Source organism: Melanerpes formicivorus, unplaced genomic scaffold, assembly GCF_026170545.1.
Source record: "Melanerpes formicivorus ecotype bairdi unplaced genomic scaffold, bMelFor1.0.p_v2 SCAF_174, whole genome shotgun sequence".
Classification (NCBI taxonomy): Eukaryota; Metazoa; Chordata; class Aves; order Piciformes; family Picidae; genus Melanerpes; species Melanerpes formicivorus.
In genome coordinates this window covers 330157-344104 of record NW_027142526.1, presented here as the reverse complement: position 1 = coordinate 344104, position 13948 = coordinate 330157, and the positions used below count along the sequence as shown (strand labels likewise).

The 13948-nt window shown below is 53.6% G+C and overlaps 1 protein-coding gene across 2 annotated transcripts in view; it reads left to right on the top strand.

Annotated features, from left to right (window-relative positions):
* Nucleotides 1-6332, top strand: part of LOC137457363 (interleukin-13 receptor subunit alpha-1-like) — a 28072-nt gene extending 21740 nt beyond the window's left edge. For both annotated transcript variants that reach the window (XM_068169253.1, XM_068169254.1), the window contains exons 9-10: nucleotides 1439-1523; nucleotides 3322-6332. In XM_068169253.1, the coding sequence (XP_068025354.1) occupies nucleotides 1439-1523; nucleotides 3322-3438 (202 nt within the window). In that variant the 3' untranslated portion in view covers nucleotides 3439-6332. The remainder of the gene's footprint in view (nucleotides 1-1438; nucleotides 1524-3321) is intronic.
* Nucleotides 6333-13948: the final 7616 nt, after the last annotated feature.

Below are 13948 nucleotides of genomic sequence, written 5' to 3'. Positions count from 1 at the left end.
AGGAAAGGAGCGAACTGAGAAAAAATTCCAGCTGCACTAAAACTTAAAACTGCATTCTACCAATGAAATTTGTTTAGAATATCGATGTTTTCATTGTCTTCACCAAAACATTCAGCCAGAGTGTCCCAGCACTGTCCCTTTCTTAAAGGCACAGCCTCAAACGGTCACGGCGTACAGACCAGATGTATACCCCAGATGTACCAGGATTGTTCAGTATCTTCATCAACCCCCTGCTTGTGGGCACTGTCAGCAAGCTTGCTGATGACACCAAACTGGGAGCAGTGGTGACAGCCCTCAGGCTGTGCTGCCATTCAGACAGATGTTGACAGGCTGAAAGCTGAGTGGGGAGAAATGGAACGAAATCTAGCAAGGATAAGTGTAGAGTCCTGCACCTGGGAATGAACAACCCCATGGAGCAGGGTAGGCAGGGACTGAGCTGTTGGACAGCAGGTCTGAGGAAAAGGAGCTTAGGGTCCTGGTGCAAAGAAGGATGCTCATGAGCCAGCAATGTGCCCTTGTGGCCAAGAAGGCCAAGGGCCTCCTGGGGTGGATTGGAAGGGCTGTGGTCAGTAGGTCAGAGAGGTTCTCCTCCCCTTCTACTCTGCCCTGCTGAGGCCACAACTGGAATATTGTGTCCAGCTCTGGGCTTCTCAGCTCAAGAAGGAGCTCAGGGAACTTCTTGAAGGAGTCCAGCACAGAGCTGCTGCAGGCAGTGCAACATCTCCTGTGAGGCCAAGCTGAGGGAGCTGGGGCTTGAAGCAGAGGAGCCTGAGGGCTGCCCTCGTGGCTGGGGATAAAGATGTGCAGGGCTGGAGCCAGGCTCTGCTCAGGGATGGCCAAGGACAGCACAAGGGGCACTGGGGGCAAGCTGGAGCAGAGGAGGTGCCAGCGGAACAGGAGGGAAAACTTTGTTCCTGTGAGGCTGCTGAGCCCTGGAGCAGGCTGCCCAGAGAGGTTGTGGAGTCTCCTTCTGTGGAGATCTTCCAAGCCCACCTGGCTGTGTTCTGTGTGCCCTGCCCTGGGTGACCCTGCCCTGGCAGGGGCTTGGACTGGGTGATCTCTGGAGGTTCCTTCCAACCCCACCTTTCTGTGATGCTGGGATTTGCATGCTCTGGTTGTGCTTGGGTAACCTTGATGGTGTCTGCTGGCCATTCGTATTGCACTGTCTCTTGAAACAAGGAATTCTACATTCAGAATCAATCTCAGGTGCCAAGCACATCTTACTGGTATTTGGTTAGCTATTTACATTGACATTTGCTGCAGGCTTTGGCAACATGGAAAGAGACTTTCAATAGAGCACTTCCCTGCCACCCTCTCCCTGTCATGCCCCACCTCCCCCCATTTTCTTGACTGCACCCCAGGTACTTCTTTTGAAATGGGGATTTTTTCCATGAATTCATCTTTCATGCCAATATGTTTCTCTCTTCCTGCTCTGAAGGCTGCAGATATTAATCCTTCCACCAATTCCAGACCCTCGAGAAATCCTGAAGCGTATGTTTGGAGAGCAGAATGAGGATCCCCAGGTGAGTGAGAAGCTGTTGGGACAATGAATCTGATGAACCAACCTCTGTAAGATTCTGATTTTCTTTCTCCTCATGCCTATGTCTAGCTTGGCACCAACTGGATGTAAGTGTGCAGATTAAGTTCTGTAGCTGACAGGCTGGAGGGGAATGGATTTATCCAGAGGGACTTGGAAAGGCTGCAGGGGTGGTGCCAAGCTAACCTCAGAAAGTTCAACACGGCCAAGTGCAGGGTCCTGCCCCTGGGTCTGTGGAATCCCAGGCACAAATCCAGACTGGGTGAGGAGTGGCTCAAGGGCAGCCTTGAGGAGAAGGCCTTGGGGGTGTCAGGTGGTAACAAAGTCCCCAGGAGCCAGCACTAGTCTCTGGCAGCCCAGAGCCAGCTGAGTGCTGAGCTGCAGCCAGAGCAGGGAGAGCAGCAGCACAGGGAGGGGATTCTGCCCCTCTGCTCTGCTCAGAGCCCACCTGCAGCACAAGAAGGACCTGGAGCTGCTGGAGAGGCTCCAGAGGGGGCCACCAAGATGAGCAGAGGCTGCAGAACCTCCCCTGTGGGGCCAGGCTGGGAGAGTTGGGGCTGTTCAGCCTGGAGAAGAGAAGGCTCCAGGGAGACCTCAGAGCAGCCTTGCAGGACCTGAAGGGCTCCAGGAGAGCTGGGGAGGGACTTGTGACAAGGGCTGGGAGTGCCAGGCTGAGGAACAATGGCTTTGAGCTGGGAGAGGAAAGATTGAGCCTGGAGATGAGGAAGAAATTGTTGAGAGTGAGGCTGGGGAGACTGTGGCACAGGCTGCCCAGGGAGGCTGTGGCTGCCTCCTGCCTGGAGGTGTTGAAGACCAGGCTGGTGGGAGGTGTCCCTGCCCATGGCAGGGGGGGTCCTTTCCCACTCTGTTCTGCCCTGCTGAGGCCACCCCTGCAATACTGTGTCCAGTTTTTGCTCCCCAATTTAGGAGAGAGAGAGATCTGCTGGAGAGAGTCCAATGGAGCCTGCAAGGATAATTTGGGGTCTTGAATATCTCTTCTATGAAGAAAAGCTAAGAGCTCTGGGACTGTTTAGTTTGGAGAGGATGATGCTGAGAGGGGATCTGGTCAATGTTTATTGATGTCTGAGGGCTGGGTGTCAAGGTGAAGGGGCCAGGCCCTTTTCAGGGGTGTCCAGTGATAGGACAGGGTACAACGAGTACAAGCTGGAACCCAGAAGGTTTCACCTCAACATGAGGAGAAACTTCTTTGCTGTTAGGGTGCTGGAGGCCTGGAGCAGGCTGCCCAGAGAGGTTGTGGAGTCTCCTTCTCTGGAGACTTTCACAACCTGCCTGGATGCATTCCTGTGTGCTCTGCTCTAGATGGCCCTGCTCTGGCAGGGGCTTGGACTGGGTGATCTCCAGAGGTCCCTTCCAACCCCTCCCATTCTTTGATTCTATGAAATGTAAACAATGTTCTGGCAATTTAGATTTCTGAAGGAACAGCCCTCTATAAAATCCTAAGGGATGTCTGTGACCACCTCCATGCTCTGAGTCTCAGTGAGAGCTGTGCTGAGTGTGTGCATCCTCACTTCCACATCCTCCTGCCTGAGCCTCACTTAGTAGCTGTAGCTGAAAGCATTCCCTCGATGGAGACCAACCTTCAGCTCTTCCGGTCCTCCAGAGAGGACAATTCCTCTGTCAAGCAGACCAAAGCCATGCCCCTGTGAAGCAGAGTTTGTTGCCCAGCTAGCTTGTTCCCCACAGCACAGGCAGTGTGCTGTGAAATGGCTCTGGCAGTAAGGGCTGAAAACGGCAACGAAGCTCCAAATGTTCTTCTCTTTCAGAGCTGTGCCAAGGACGACTCCCTGAACACTTGTGACAGGTTCATCAAGGAAGAAGAAATCCATTCTTTAATTGTGACAGAGACTCCAGTGTGTGCTAATGCTGACAAGGAGACCTGAGGGGCTCTGCTCTGCCAGTGAAAAGGGAGGAAGCTTTCGTCCTGCCTTGTGCTCAGGTGACAATGTCGATGCGAGGAGGCCTGCAAGACCTTCACCTGCTGCCACCTTACTCAGTCCTCTCCCAGGCTCAGAAGATGCATCACTAACCATGGCCATCCCTCCATCTCTGCTAGAAATGCTCCATCTTGGAGCCCTCCAGATGAGCATGGACATAAATTTCATGGGACTGCCCTGCAGCCCCTCTCCTGGCTCCAGCCAGCTCTGCCCTGTTGTTATTTGCACTTGGTGTTTGTTTGTGCTTCACGTTGCACTGCAGACCGTTTGTGGAGCAAGCACTGTGACCCCTCAGAGCTTTTGGCAGCAGGTGAGGTGAGGCTGATTTACAGTAGTGTTAGAGACTGCCAGGCTGGAAGGGCCCCAAGGATGCTCTGCCCCAGCCTCTCCAGGTGACAGTGCAGTTGCCATGAGCTGGCTCAGCACCCTGGCCAGCTGAGTCTCAAACTGCCCAGTGCAGGGCACTCCCCTGCTGCCCTTGGGAGGGGATTCCAGTGTCTGACTCACGGTGGCAAATGTGGATGGCTCATATGCTGCCAGAGAATGGATGCTTTGTGGATGGCCTGGCTGGCTGTGCTCTGCTCCAGGACAGGGCATTTTCCAGAGGGCATTCATGGACCAACCTTCTTACACTTTGGGCTGATGGGTGTCAGCTGTGGCCTGGTGAAACCCTACAGAAGAGGGTTGGTTGGTTGGTTTTTTGTCTTTCAAACTGTGTCTGCAAAGCCTCTCTGCTTTCCAGCTGGGATTTCCAGACTGTTCATTTTATTTCTGCTTTCAAGTGCCTGTCCCTGGATGCCTTCATGGAATGCTTGAGTGAATTATTACACATTGTTTAAAATGGTAAATAGTATTTTCAACTTGCTTTGTACAGTGGCAGGTAACTGTGCTGAGTCTCACCAGACTCTGGTTCTACTTTGGCCATATTGGCCTCAAAACCTCTGATTTTTGCAAGCTAAAGTCATCCTGGCTCAGTCCTGCAGAATTCCCAGGGCGGAAGCACGAGGCTGAGGCTCTGTGGTCACAGTGATCAGCAAATACTAAACCACTGAACCTGAACTGATGCCAAGGCTTCAGGACCTCACTGCTGGTCTGCTGTGTGTGGGGGAAGAGAGGGAGGCAGCCTTGGCCTGCCCTCTGAGGGAGAAGATTTGCTCTTTCTGTACTGGTGAGGCTGTGATTGGAGATGCCCCTCCAGGAGCTTAGCAGTTTAAAGCAAGGTGCTGGCTTGGAAAGCAAATTCTTCTGTATGTTACTGCAGCAGCTTTCTTTTTTTTGCTTCCCCCCCCCCCCCCCTGCTTTTTTCCTTGTTTTGTTTTCTATGTCTTGATCTGTTGATTCTTTTTCATGGCTTTGTTCTGAGATTGCTTTGCCCAGCAAATCTCCAAAGCCCTTTTCTGCCCCAGCTGTGACATCTCTCTGCCCTGAACTCTAAGCATTATTTTCTGCCCTGTTGTTGCAAGGATGCTCCCAGCAGTGCCTCTGTTGTGTTGGAGGCAGAAGGTGCTGGAATGGGAAGAAAGGGATTCATGCAAGCTGCTCATGGTCAGGAATCTCTTGCTCCTCCTCCTCGTGTGCCCACAGTGATAAAGTCACTCTTAGGCTGGGAAAAGATCTCCTCAGAAGCTTGCTAGGAGCAAACTAAGCTCAGCCCTGCCCTCAAATTCCCAGAATCTCAGGTTTGGAATGGACCTTTGAAGGTCATCCCTGCAGTAAGCAGGGGACATCTGCAGGTAGATCAGGCTGCTCTGAGCCCCAGCCAAGCTGCCTTGGAATGGTGCCAGGGATGGGGTTTCTACCACTTCTCTGGGCAAACTGTGCCAGGGTTTCACCAACCTCAGTTCCTTCTCTTGAATTCCATCCAACCTCCCAGATGAAGTGCTACCTTTCCAGGACATCTGGTTCTGTCAGAACTCTACACATTTGCCTCCTTTCCCCTCTGATGTATCCCCTCCCTCCCAACACATCAGGGTTTTTTTGCCCACTCCTCACTGAGCCTCTCAAAGGTGAAGTTTCCTCCACATCTCTTCTCTACCTCTTGTTACTGGGGGTAGAGAAGGGAGGAGAAATGTAGCAGAACTAGCAGAGCTCCTCTTGGCTGACATCTTTTACTTGGCCATCAGGCTGACAAACAAAAGTTCTTGTTAAAATTGGTTAAAAAGACAAAAGCCTCAGAGAGCTCAAACAGGACTCAGGTTCCACCAAGTCAGCCAGCAGCATTATCAGGTATTCCAGAGGCAAAGGACAAGTGTGGGAGGGGAGAACAGGTCACTCAATTCCTATGCCAGCTTCACTTCCTCTGCCCTGCAGCCCTGCTGCCCTGATGGCAACATCAATAATCTCCCAAATCTACCTCATCTGGAAGGCTGCTCATCACAGAGCAGCAGACAAAGGTAAGAGAGCACAACAGCAACCTAGGAAGGTGATCCTTGGTACTTGGCCCTGTGTTTTTGGTGTTTTAGGTAAAGCCAAAGCTTGTCTGCTTGAAAACATCAACATAAACCCCCAGAGAGAAAGCCAGGTGAGGAGAGTGAGGTGCTGGGATGGTTTCAATGGCCATGCAGAAATGTTAGGGGGAGATCTTTGTCTCCTGAATTCTTGTAGTTGCCACACTTCCTAAGGGAGGGATTTCTGAGCCTTTTGGTGGGGGTGGGGGTGCCAGGTAGGTGCCTGGCTGTATTGCCATCCCCCAAGTATCTTTTCTTCCCCATGGTCATGTGTTATTTTCTAGATGGTGAGTTTCCAGGGTTTGTCATTGTTTCCTTGTTCTTCACTGCACTTACTTGATCTGTAAGGTTGTTTAAAGAGTGAATAAATACACCACAATGGTTTTCAGCACAGCTGTGTGGTGTTCTATCCTTGGGCTGAGAATCATAGACTCACAGAATTGTTAGGGCTGGAAGAGACCCCAAGGCTCAGCCAGTCCCAACCCCTGCCATGGGCAGGGACACCTCACACCACAGCAGGTTGCTCACAGCCACCTCCAGCCTGGCTGCAAACACCTCCAGGCAGGAGGCTTCCACCACCTCCCTGGGCAACCTGTGCCAGGCTCTCACCACCCTCATGGGCAACAACTTCTTCCTCACAGCCAGTCTCAATCTCCCCACTTCTAGTTCTGCTCCACCCCCCCCAGTCCTATCCCTCCCTGACACCCTCAAAAGTCGCTCCCCAGCTTTCATGGAGCCCCCTGCAGATCCTAGAAGGTCTCCTGGGAGCCTTCTCCTCTCCAGCCTGCACAACCCCAACTCTCTCAGGCTGTCTCCAGAGCAGAGCAGCTCCAGCCCTCTGCTCCTCCTCGTGGCTCTGCTCTGGACACCTTCCAGCCCCTCCAGAGCCTTCCTGGCACAGAGGCTCCAGAGCTGGCCCCAGAGCTCCAGCTGTGGTCTCAGCAGAGTGGAGCAGAGGGGCAGAATCCCCTCCCTGGCCCTGCTGGCCACACTTCTCTTGCTGCAGCCCAGGCTCTGCTTGGCTCTCTGGGCTGCAAGTGCTCCCTGCAGGCTCCTGCTGAGCTTCTCCTCCCCCAGCACCCCCAAGGCCTTTTCTCCAGGGCTGCTCTCCAGCCAGTCCCTGCCCAGCCTGTGTCAGTGCCTGGGATTGCCCTGCCCCAGCTGCAGGACCTTGCCCTTGGCCTTCTTGAACCTCCTGAGGTTGTCCTGGGCCCAGCTCTGCAGCCTGTCCAGGTCCCTCCAGTATGTCTGTAAGATGATAGACTTGGACAGGAGAGATGGTAGGGGGTTAGTGAGAAACCATATTTGAGGCATGCAGAATCCAGAGGAAAAAAACTTTGTTGCTTTTATCCTTTTTCTCCAGAGTGAACTCAGCCCAGGGGGGAATGTGACAGCTCCTGGCTCTTGGGCCAAAGGAATAGAATCACAGAATGCTTTGGGTTGGAAGGGATCTTAAAGATCATTGGGATTGAGGCACACTGGGCAAGTGTGCAAATGACACCAAGCTGAGCTGATAAGACTCAAGGACAGGATGGGAACCATCCAGAGGGCAGGCTGCAGAGGTGGCTGAGGAGAGCCTCAGGAGGTGCAACAAGGCAAAGGGCAAGGTCCTGCCCCTGGCTCAGGGCAAACCTCGGTCCCAACCCAGGCTGGGGGTGGTGAGATTGAGAGCAGCCCTGCAGGGAAGGCCTTGGGGGTGCTGGGGGGGGAGAAGCTGGGCAGGAGCCAGCACTGGGCACTGGCAGCACAGAAGGCCAAGGGCAGCCTGGGCTGCATCCAAAGCAGTGTGGCCAGAGCTGGAGAGAGGATCCTGCCCCTCTGCTCTGCTCTGGGGAGACCTCACCTGCAGGGCTGGGGCCAGATATGAGACCCTCAGCATAAGAGGGACCTGGAGCTGTTGGAGAGGGTCTAGAGGAGGCCACCACGATGCTCAGAGGCTGCAGAACCTCTGCTATGGGGACAGGTTGAGGGAACTGGAGCTTTTCAGCCTGGAGAAGAGAAGGCTCCAGGGAGACCTCAGAGCTGCATTTCAGTATCTGGACACAGCTGTGTGGGTCTCTTCCAACTCAGTGCACTCTGTGAACCTGCAGGCCTGGCAACCTCATCAACACACACAGCAGCACAGGCAAAACTTGCTGGCACTGCTGAAGGACTGGAACTCTCTTGTCCTCTTTTAATATAAAATGAAATAGATACAAAGGAACCACAGAATGGGTTGGGTTGGGTTGGAGGGGACCTCAAAGACAGTATCACAGTCTCACAGTATCACTTGGGTTGGAAAGGACCTCGGGGATCATCGAGTCCAACCTATCAACACAGACCCCATGACCAGACCATGGCACCAAGTGCCACGTCCAGTCTCCCCTTGAACGCCTCCAGGGTCAATGACTCAACCACCTCCCTGGGCAACCCGTTCCAATGCCGAATGACTCGCTCGGTGAAGAACTTCCTCCTCACCTCGAGTCTGAACCTCCCCTGGCACAGCTTGAGACTGTGTCCTCTTGTTCTGGTGCTGGTTGCCTGGGAGAAGAGGCCAACCCCTTCCTGGCTACAACCACCCTTCAGGTAGCTGTAGAGGGCAATGAGGTCTCCCCTGAGCCTCCTCTTCTCCAGGCTAAACAATCCCAACTCCCTCAGCCTCTCCTCACAGGGCTGTGCTCAAGGCCTCTCCCCAGCCTTGTTGCCCTTCTCTGGACACGCTCAAGTGTTTCAATGTCCTTCTTAAACTGAGGGGCCCAGAACTGGACACAGGACTCAAGGTGTGGCCTAACCAGTGCTGAGTACAGGGCACAATGACCTCCCTGCTCCTGCTGGCCACACTATTCCTAATGCAGGCCAGGATGCCATTGGCCCTCCTGGCCACCTGAGCACACTGCTGGCTCATATTCAGGTGGCTGTCGATCAGCACCCCCAGGTCCCTCTCTGTTTGGCAGCTCTCAGCCACTCTGACCCCAGCCTGTAGCTCTGCATGGGGTTGTTGTGGCCAAAGTGCAGCCCCTGGCACTTGGACTTGTTGAATGCCATCCCATGGGACTCTGCCCATCTGTCCAGTCGGTCGAGGTCCCTCTGCAGAGCCTTTCTGCCCTCTAACTGACCAACATCTGCCCCTAACTTGGTGTCATCTGCAAACTTGCTGATGACTGACTCTACCCCTTCATCCAGATCATCGATGAATATGTTGAAGAGGACAGAGCCCACCACACCAGTGGTGTGCCCTGGTGCCTGGCTGCCAGCTGGCTGTGGCACCATTCACCACCACTCTCTGGGCTCAGCCTCCAGCCAGTTCCTAACCCAGCTCAGAGTGCTGCTGTCCAATCCACGGGCTGACAGCTTAGTCAGCAGTTTGCTGTGGGGGACGGTGTCAAAGGCCTTGCTGAAGTCCAGGCAGACCACATCCACAGCCTGCCCCACATGCACCAGGCAGTCACCGGATCATAGAAAGAGATCAGGTTGGAGAGGCAGGATCTGCCCTTCCTGAATCCATTCAGTTCCAAGCCCCTGCCACGGCAGGGTCACCTCCTGCCGCCACAGCTTGCTCAAGGGCTCAGGGCCTGGCTTGGACAGCCTCCCTGTGCAACCTGTGCCAGAGTCTCCTCACCCTCAAGAATTTCTCCCTAATGAAACAGATGGAGCTTTGCAGAAGCCTTCTGCTCTCATCTGCTCTGTACTCAGCAGCCTGCTACCTCCTGACCCTGGGCTGTGTTTGCAGCACGCAGGAGAGTTGATAACTTCTTGGGCTGGGTTTTAACTGAGGTTGCTGCAGCCTCAGCACATGTACCTCCAATATTTGATGTGTTTGCTAGCTGCTGCAGCCATGCATTTCCACTGCTCTCTGGGTAGAACCACTCACAGGCTGGGTATTTCCACTCACTGGAAAGTATTCAAGAAGCTTCTTCTGAACTGGAGCTTCAACTCTTCAGAATTTCCCCTGGAAGGGAAGTGGTGATTTAGTTTTTCACCAAAATAAATAAAGACACCTTCAGTTTGGGAGGGGTTTCCCCTCAGCCAAGCAAGGCTGGGAGGTAGGTGAATGGAAGCCCAGGTATGAGTCAGGGCAGCTCCCTGCCTTCTCACCCCGTGGCTGGGCACTGACTGAGAGCTTCACGTCCAGGAATGGGCACTGTGGGGCAGAGAGGAGCAGGTAGATCTGCCAGGGTTGTTGAAGCCTTAGCAAGATCTTAGGAAGAAATTCTTCACTAGGAAGGTGGCAAGACTCTGGAATGGATTGTCCAGAGGGGTTGTGGCTGCCCCCTCCCTGGAAATGTTCCAGGCTGGCTGAGGCTTTGAGCAACCTGGGCTGGTGGGAAGTGTCCCTGCCCATGGCAGGAGGTTGGATTAGAGGATGTCTAAGGTCCCTTCCAGCCTAAGCCATTCTATGATTCCCAAAAGCTTCAGTTTTTCACCTGATATTTCAAATAGCAAGCAAATATTATAGGAGCAAGCCCCAGGAGCTGCACTGCCAGCTGTGGAAATGTGGCTTCTCAGTAATGCTTCAAATCAACACCAAACTGTACTAAAACCTCTCTCTTTGGATGAGCTTCCTGCTAGCTACCTTGAATCACAGTGAAAGCAGGAGACTCGAGAGCATTTTGATGCAACTCCATCTGCCGTCACCACAGCAAAGCCATGTGGGTTTGGGCGGGAGGCACAGGGGAGAGGCAAACTTGCTTTCAGCTCCGGAAACTCTGCCTTAGATTTGGAGCACACACACTGAAAAACCCTGAAAGCTTGCTGATGACTTCAGGGTTTGGGGTTTGGGTTTTTTTTCTCCCCTCTCTGTTCTCCAGCTCTGCTGGTGAAAGTAATGAAATCTGTTCTCTTTGCTTCTAAGACCCATGTTGTTGATGAAGAAATAGCCCTTCTCCAGCTGTACTCTGGTTTCTTGCCAGCTAGTCTGCTGAAGGTCATAATTCAGCAGGGAGAGCTGATTGCTGCAGTCACTGCAGTGCTGTCCAACCACCAGTGCCTTCTAGTGATGGGCTCTGATCCTTCTTTTGCTTCTGCCAGAGTGCTGCAATGGTTTTGATGGCTCTTGTACAAAGCATCTGCAAAGAGATGCTTTCCAGCAAGCCAGCAGTGCTTCCAGTAAGCACACTCTGAACTGGAAGTTTTCCTCTGTTTTGTTTGGCTCAAACTCCTAAAATAGACTTGGCTAAGAGCAGGAGGAGGTTGAAAGCTTAGTGAGAAAGAGGTTTAGATAAGCTCAGGCACTGTCAACTTTTCTGGGCAAAAATTGCTGAGCTAAGATCAAGAGTTAGGAGCATCTTGAACCAGCAGTTAAACGAATGTCTTCCTTTAAAAGCAGAGCTGGGCCAACCTCCGTGCTAAAACCAAAGCAAAACCCAAGTGAATCAGAGATTCGCAGAATGCTTTGGGTTGGAAGGGACTTAGACGATGATCCAGCTCCAGCCCCCTGCCATGGGCAGGGACCCCTCCCACCAGCACAGGCTGCTCAGGGCCTCATCCAGCCTGGCCTTCACCACCCCCAGGCAGGAGGCAGCCACAGCCTCCCTGGGCAGCCTGTGTCAGAATCTCCCCAGCCTCACTGGGAAGAGTAGGAACATGAGCTCCATGCTAGGAACAAATTGCTGTGTGCATCCTTCCCTACTGATCTCAGGAAAGCTTATTTAGAGCTCATGCTGCCTTAGAGCTCTGAGGTCTGAAGGGGGTGGGTGAGGCAATCGGTCCCTCTGCAAAGAGTAGGGCACAAGGTAGGGTCAGTTGAGAAGTCAGGAACCCAGCTGCGATGCGTGTACACCAATGCACACAGCCTGGGCAACAAGCAAGAGGAGCTGGAGGTCCTGATCCATCAGGGTGACTATGATGTAGTCGCCATCTCAGAAACTTGGTGGGACAGCACCCACGATTGGAGTGCTACAGTGGGGGGCTACAGGCTCTGTAGGAGAGACAGGCGAGGGAGAAGAGGAGGAGGGGTGGCTCTGTATATTAGGGAGTCACTCTCTGCCATGGAACTTGAGGTGGAGAAAGAAGGGATTGAGAGCCTGTGGGTTAAAATCTGAGGGCAGCCTAACAAATCTGACATCCTGGTTTGAGTCTGTTACAGACCACCCAACCAGGAGGAGGAGGCTGATGAATTGTTCTACAAACAACTGGAGGCTGTCTCAAGATCATCAGATCTTGTCCTTGTTGGCAACTTCAACCTGCCAGCTATCTCCTGGGAACTTAATTCAGCAGGGAGGAGGCAGTCCAGAAGATTCCTGGAGCGAATGGAGGACTGCTTCCTGACACAGCTGTTAAGCGAGCCTCCCAGGGGACAGGCTCTGCTTGATCTGCTGTTCTCCAAGAGAGAAGGGCTGGCGGGAGATGTGCTCGTGGGAGGCTGCCTAGGGTGCAGTGACCACGAGATAGTGAAGTGTTCAATATGCAGGGAGATAGGGAGGAGCACCAACAGAACCTTCACCTTGGACTGCAGGAGGGCAAACTGCAGCCTGTTTAAGAAACTTATTTGTAAAGTCCCCTGGGTACCAGCCCTCATGAACCAAGGGGTCCAGGATGGTTGGAGCTACTTCAAACAGGAGCTCTTGAAGGCACAGGAACTGGCAGTTCCCACGTGCTGAAAGATGAGCCCAGGGGAAGCCTCTGGGCCTGGATGAGCAAGCAGCTCCTGGAGGATTTAAGGGGGAAGAAGAGGCTGTATCACCTTTGGAAGGAGGGGAAGGCTTCTCCAGATATGTTCAAGGAAGCTGTTAGATTATGTAGGAATAAAATTAGGGAGGCAAAGGCCCAGCTGGAACTGAAGCTGAACACCTCTGTGAAAGGCAATAAAAAGCATTGTTACAAATACATCAGCACTAAAAAGAAGGGCAGGAAGAACCTCCACTCCCTATTGGACCTGGAGGGGAGCACGGTGACTGCAGAGGAGGAAAAGGCTGAGGTCCTGAACACCTTCTGTGCCTCAGTGTTTAACAGCAAGGCAGGAGGAGTTCAGGAGGAGTGGCCTCCGGAGCTGGGCGATGGGCTCGGGGAGCAGTGTAGTGCCCTGGTAATCCATGAGGAATTAGTTGGGGACCTGCTGAGCCACTTGGACACTCACAAGTCCATGGGACCGGATGGGATCCATCCTAGGGTGCTGAGAGAGCTGGCAGGTGAGCTGCCAAGCCGCTCTCCATCATTTCCCTCCAGTCCTGGCTCACTGGAGAGGTCCCAGGTGACTGAAACTGGCCAAGGTGGTCCCCATCCACAAGAAGGGTCGGATGGAGGAACCTGGAAACTCCAGGCCTGGCAGCCTGACCTCAGTGCCAGGGAAAGTGATGGAGCAGATTATCCTGGGGGCAATAACTGCACCTGAAGGATGGCCAAGGGCTCAGGTCCAGCCAGCATGGATTTAGGAAGGGCAGGTCCTGCCTCTCCAACCTGATCTCCTTCCATGCCCAGGTGACTGCCTGGTGGATGTGGGGCAGGCTGTGGATGTGGTCTGCCTGGAGTTCAGCAAGGCCTTTGACACTGTCCCCCATAGCAAACTCCTGGCCAAGCTGTCAGCCCCTGGCTTGGACAGCAGCTCTCTGAGCTGGGTTAGGAACTGGCTGGAGGCTGAGCCCAGAGAGTGGTGGTGAATGGTGCCACAGCCAGCTGGCAGCCAGGCACCAGTGGTGTGCCCCAGGGATCAGTGCTGGGCCCTGTGCTCTTTAACATCTTCATTGATGATCTGGATGAGGGCATTGAGTCAGTCATCAGCACGTTTGCAGATGACACCAAGCTGGGAGCAGATGTTGGTCAGAGGACAGAAGGGCTCTGCAGAGGGACCTTGACCGACTGGACAGATGGGCAGAGGCCAACAGGATGGCATTCAACAAGTCCAAGTGCCAGGGGCTGCACTTTGGCCACAACAACCCCATGCAGAGCTACAGGCTGGGGTCAGAGTGGCTGAGAGCTGCCAAACAGAGAGGGACCTGGGGGTGCTGATTGACAGCTGCCTGAACAGGAGCCAGCAGTGTGCCCAGGTGGCCAAGAAGGCCAAGGGCATCCTGGCCTGCATTAGGAACAGTGTG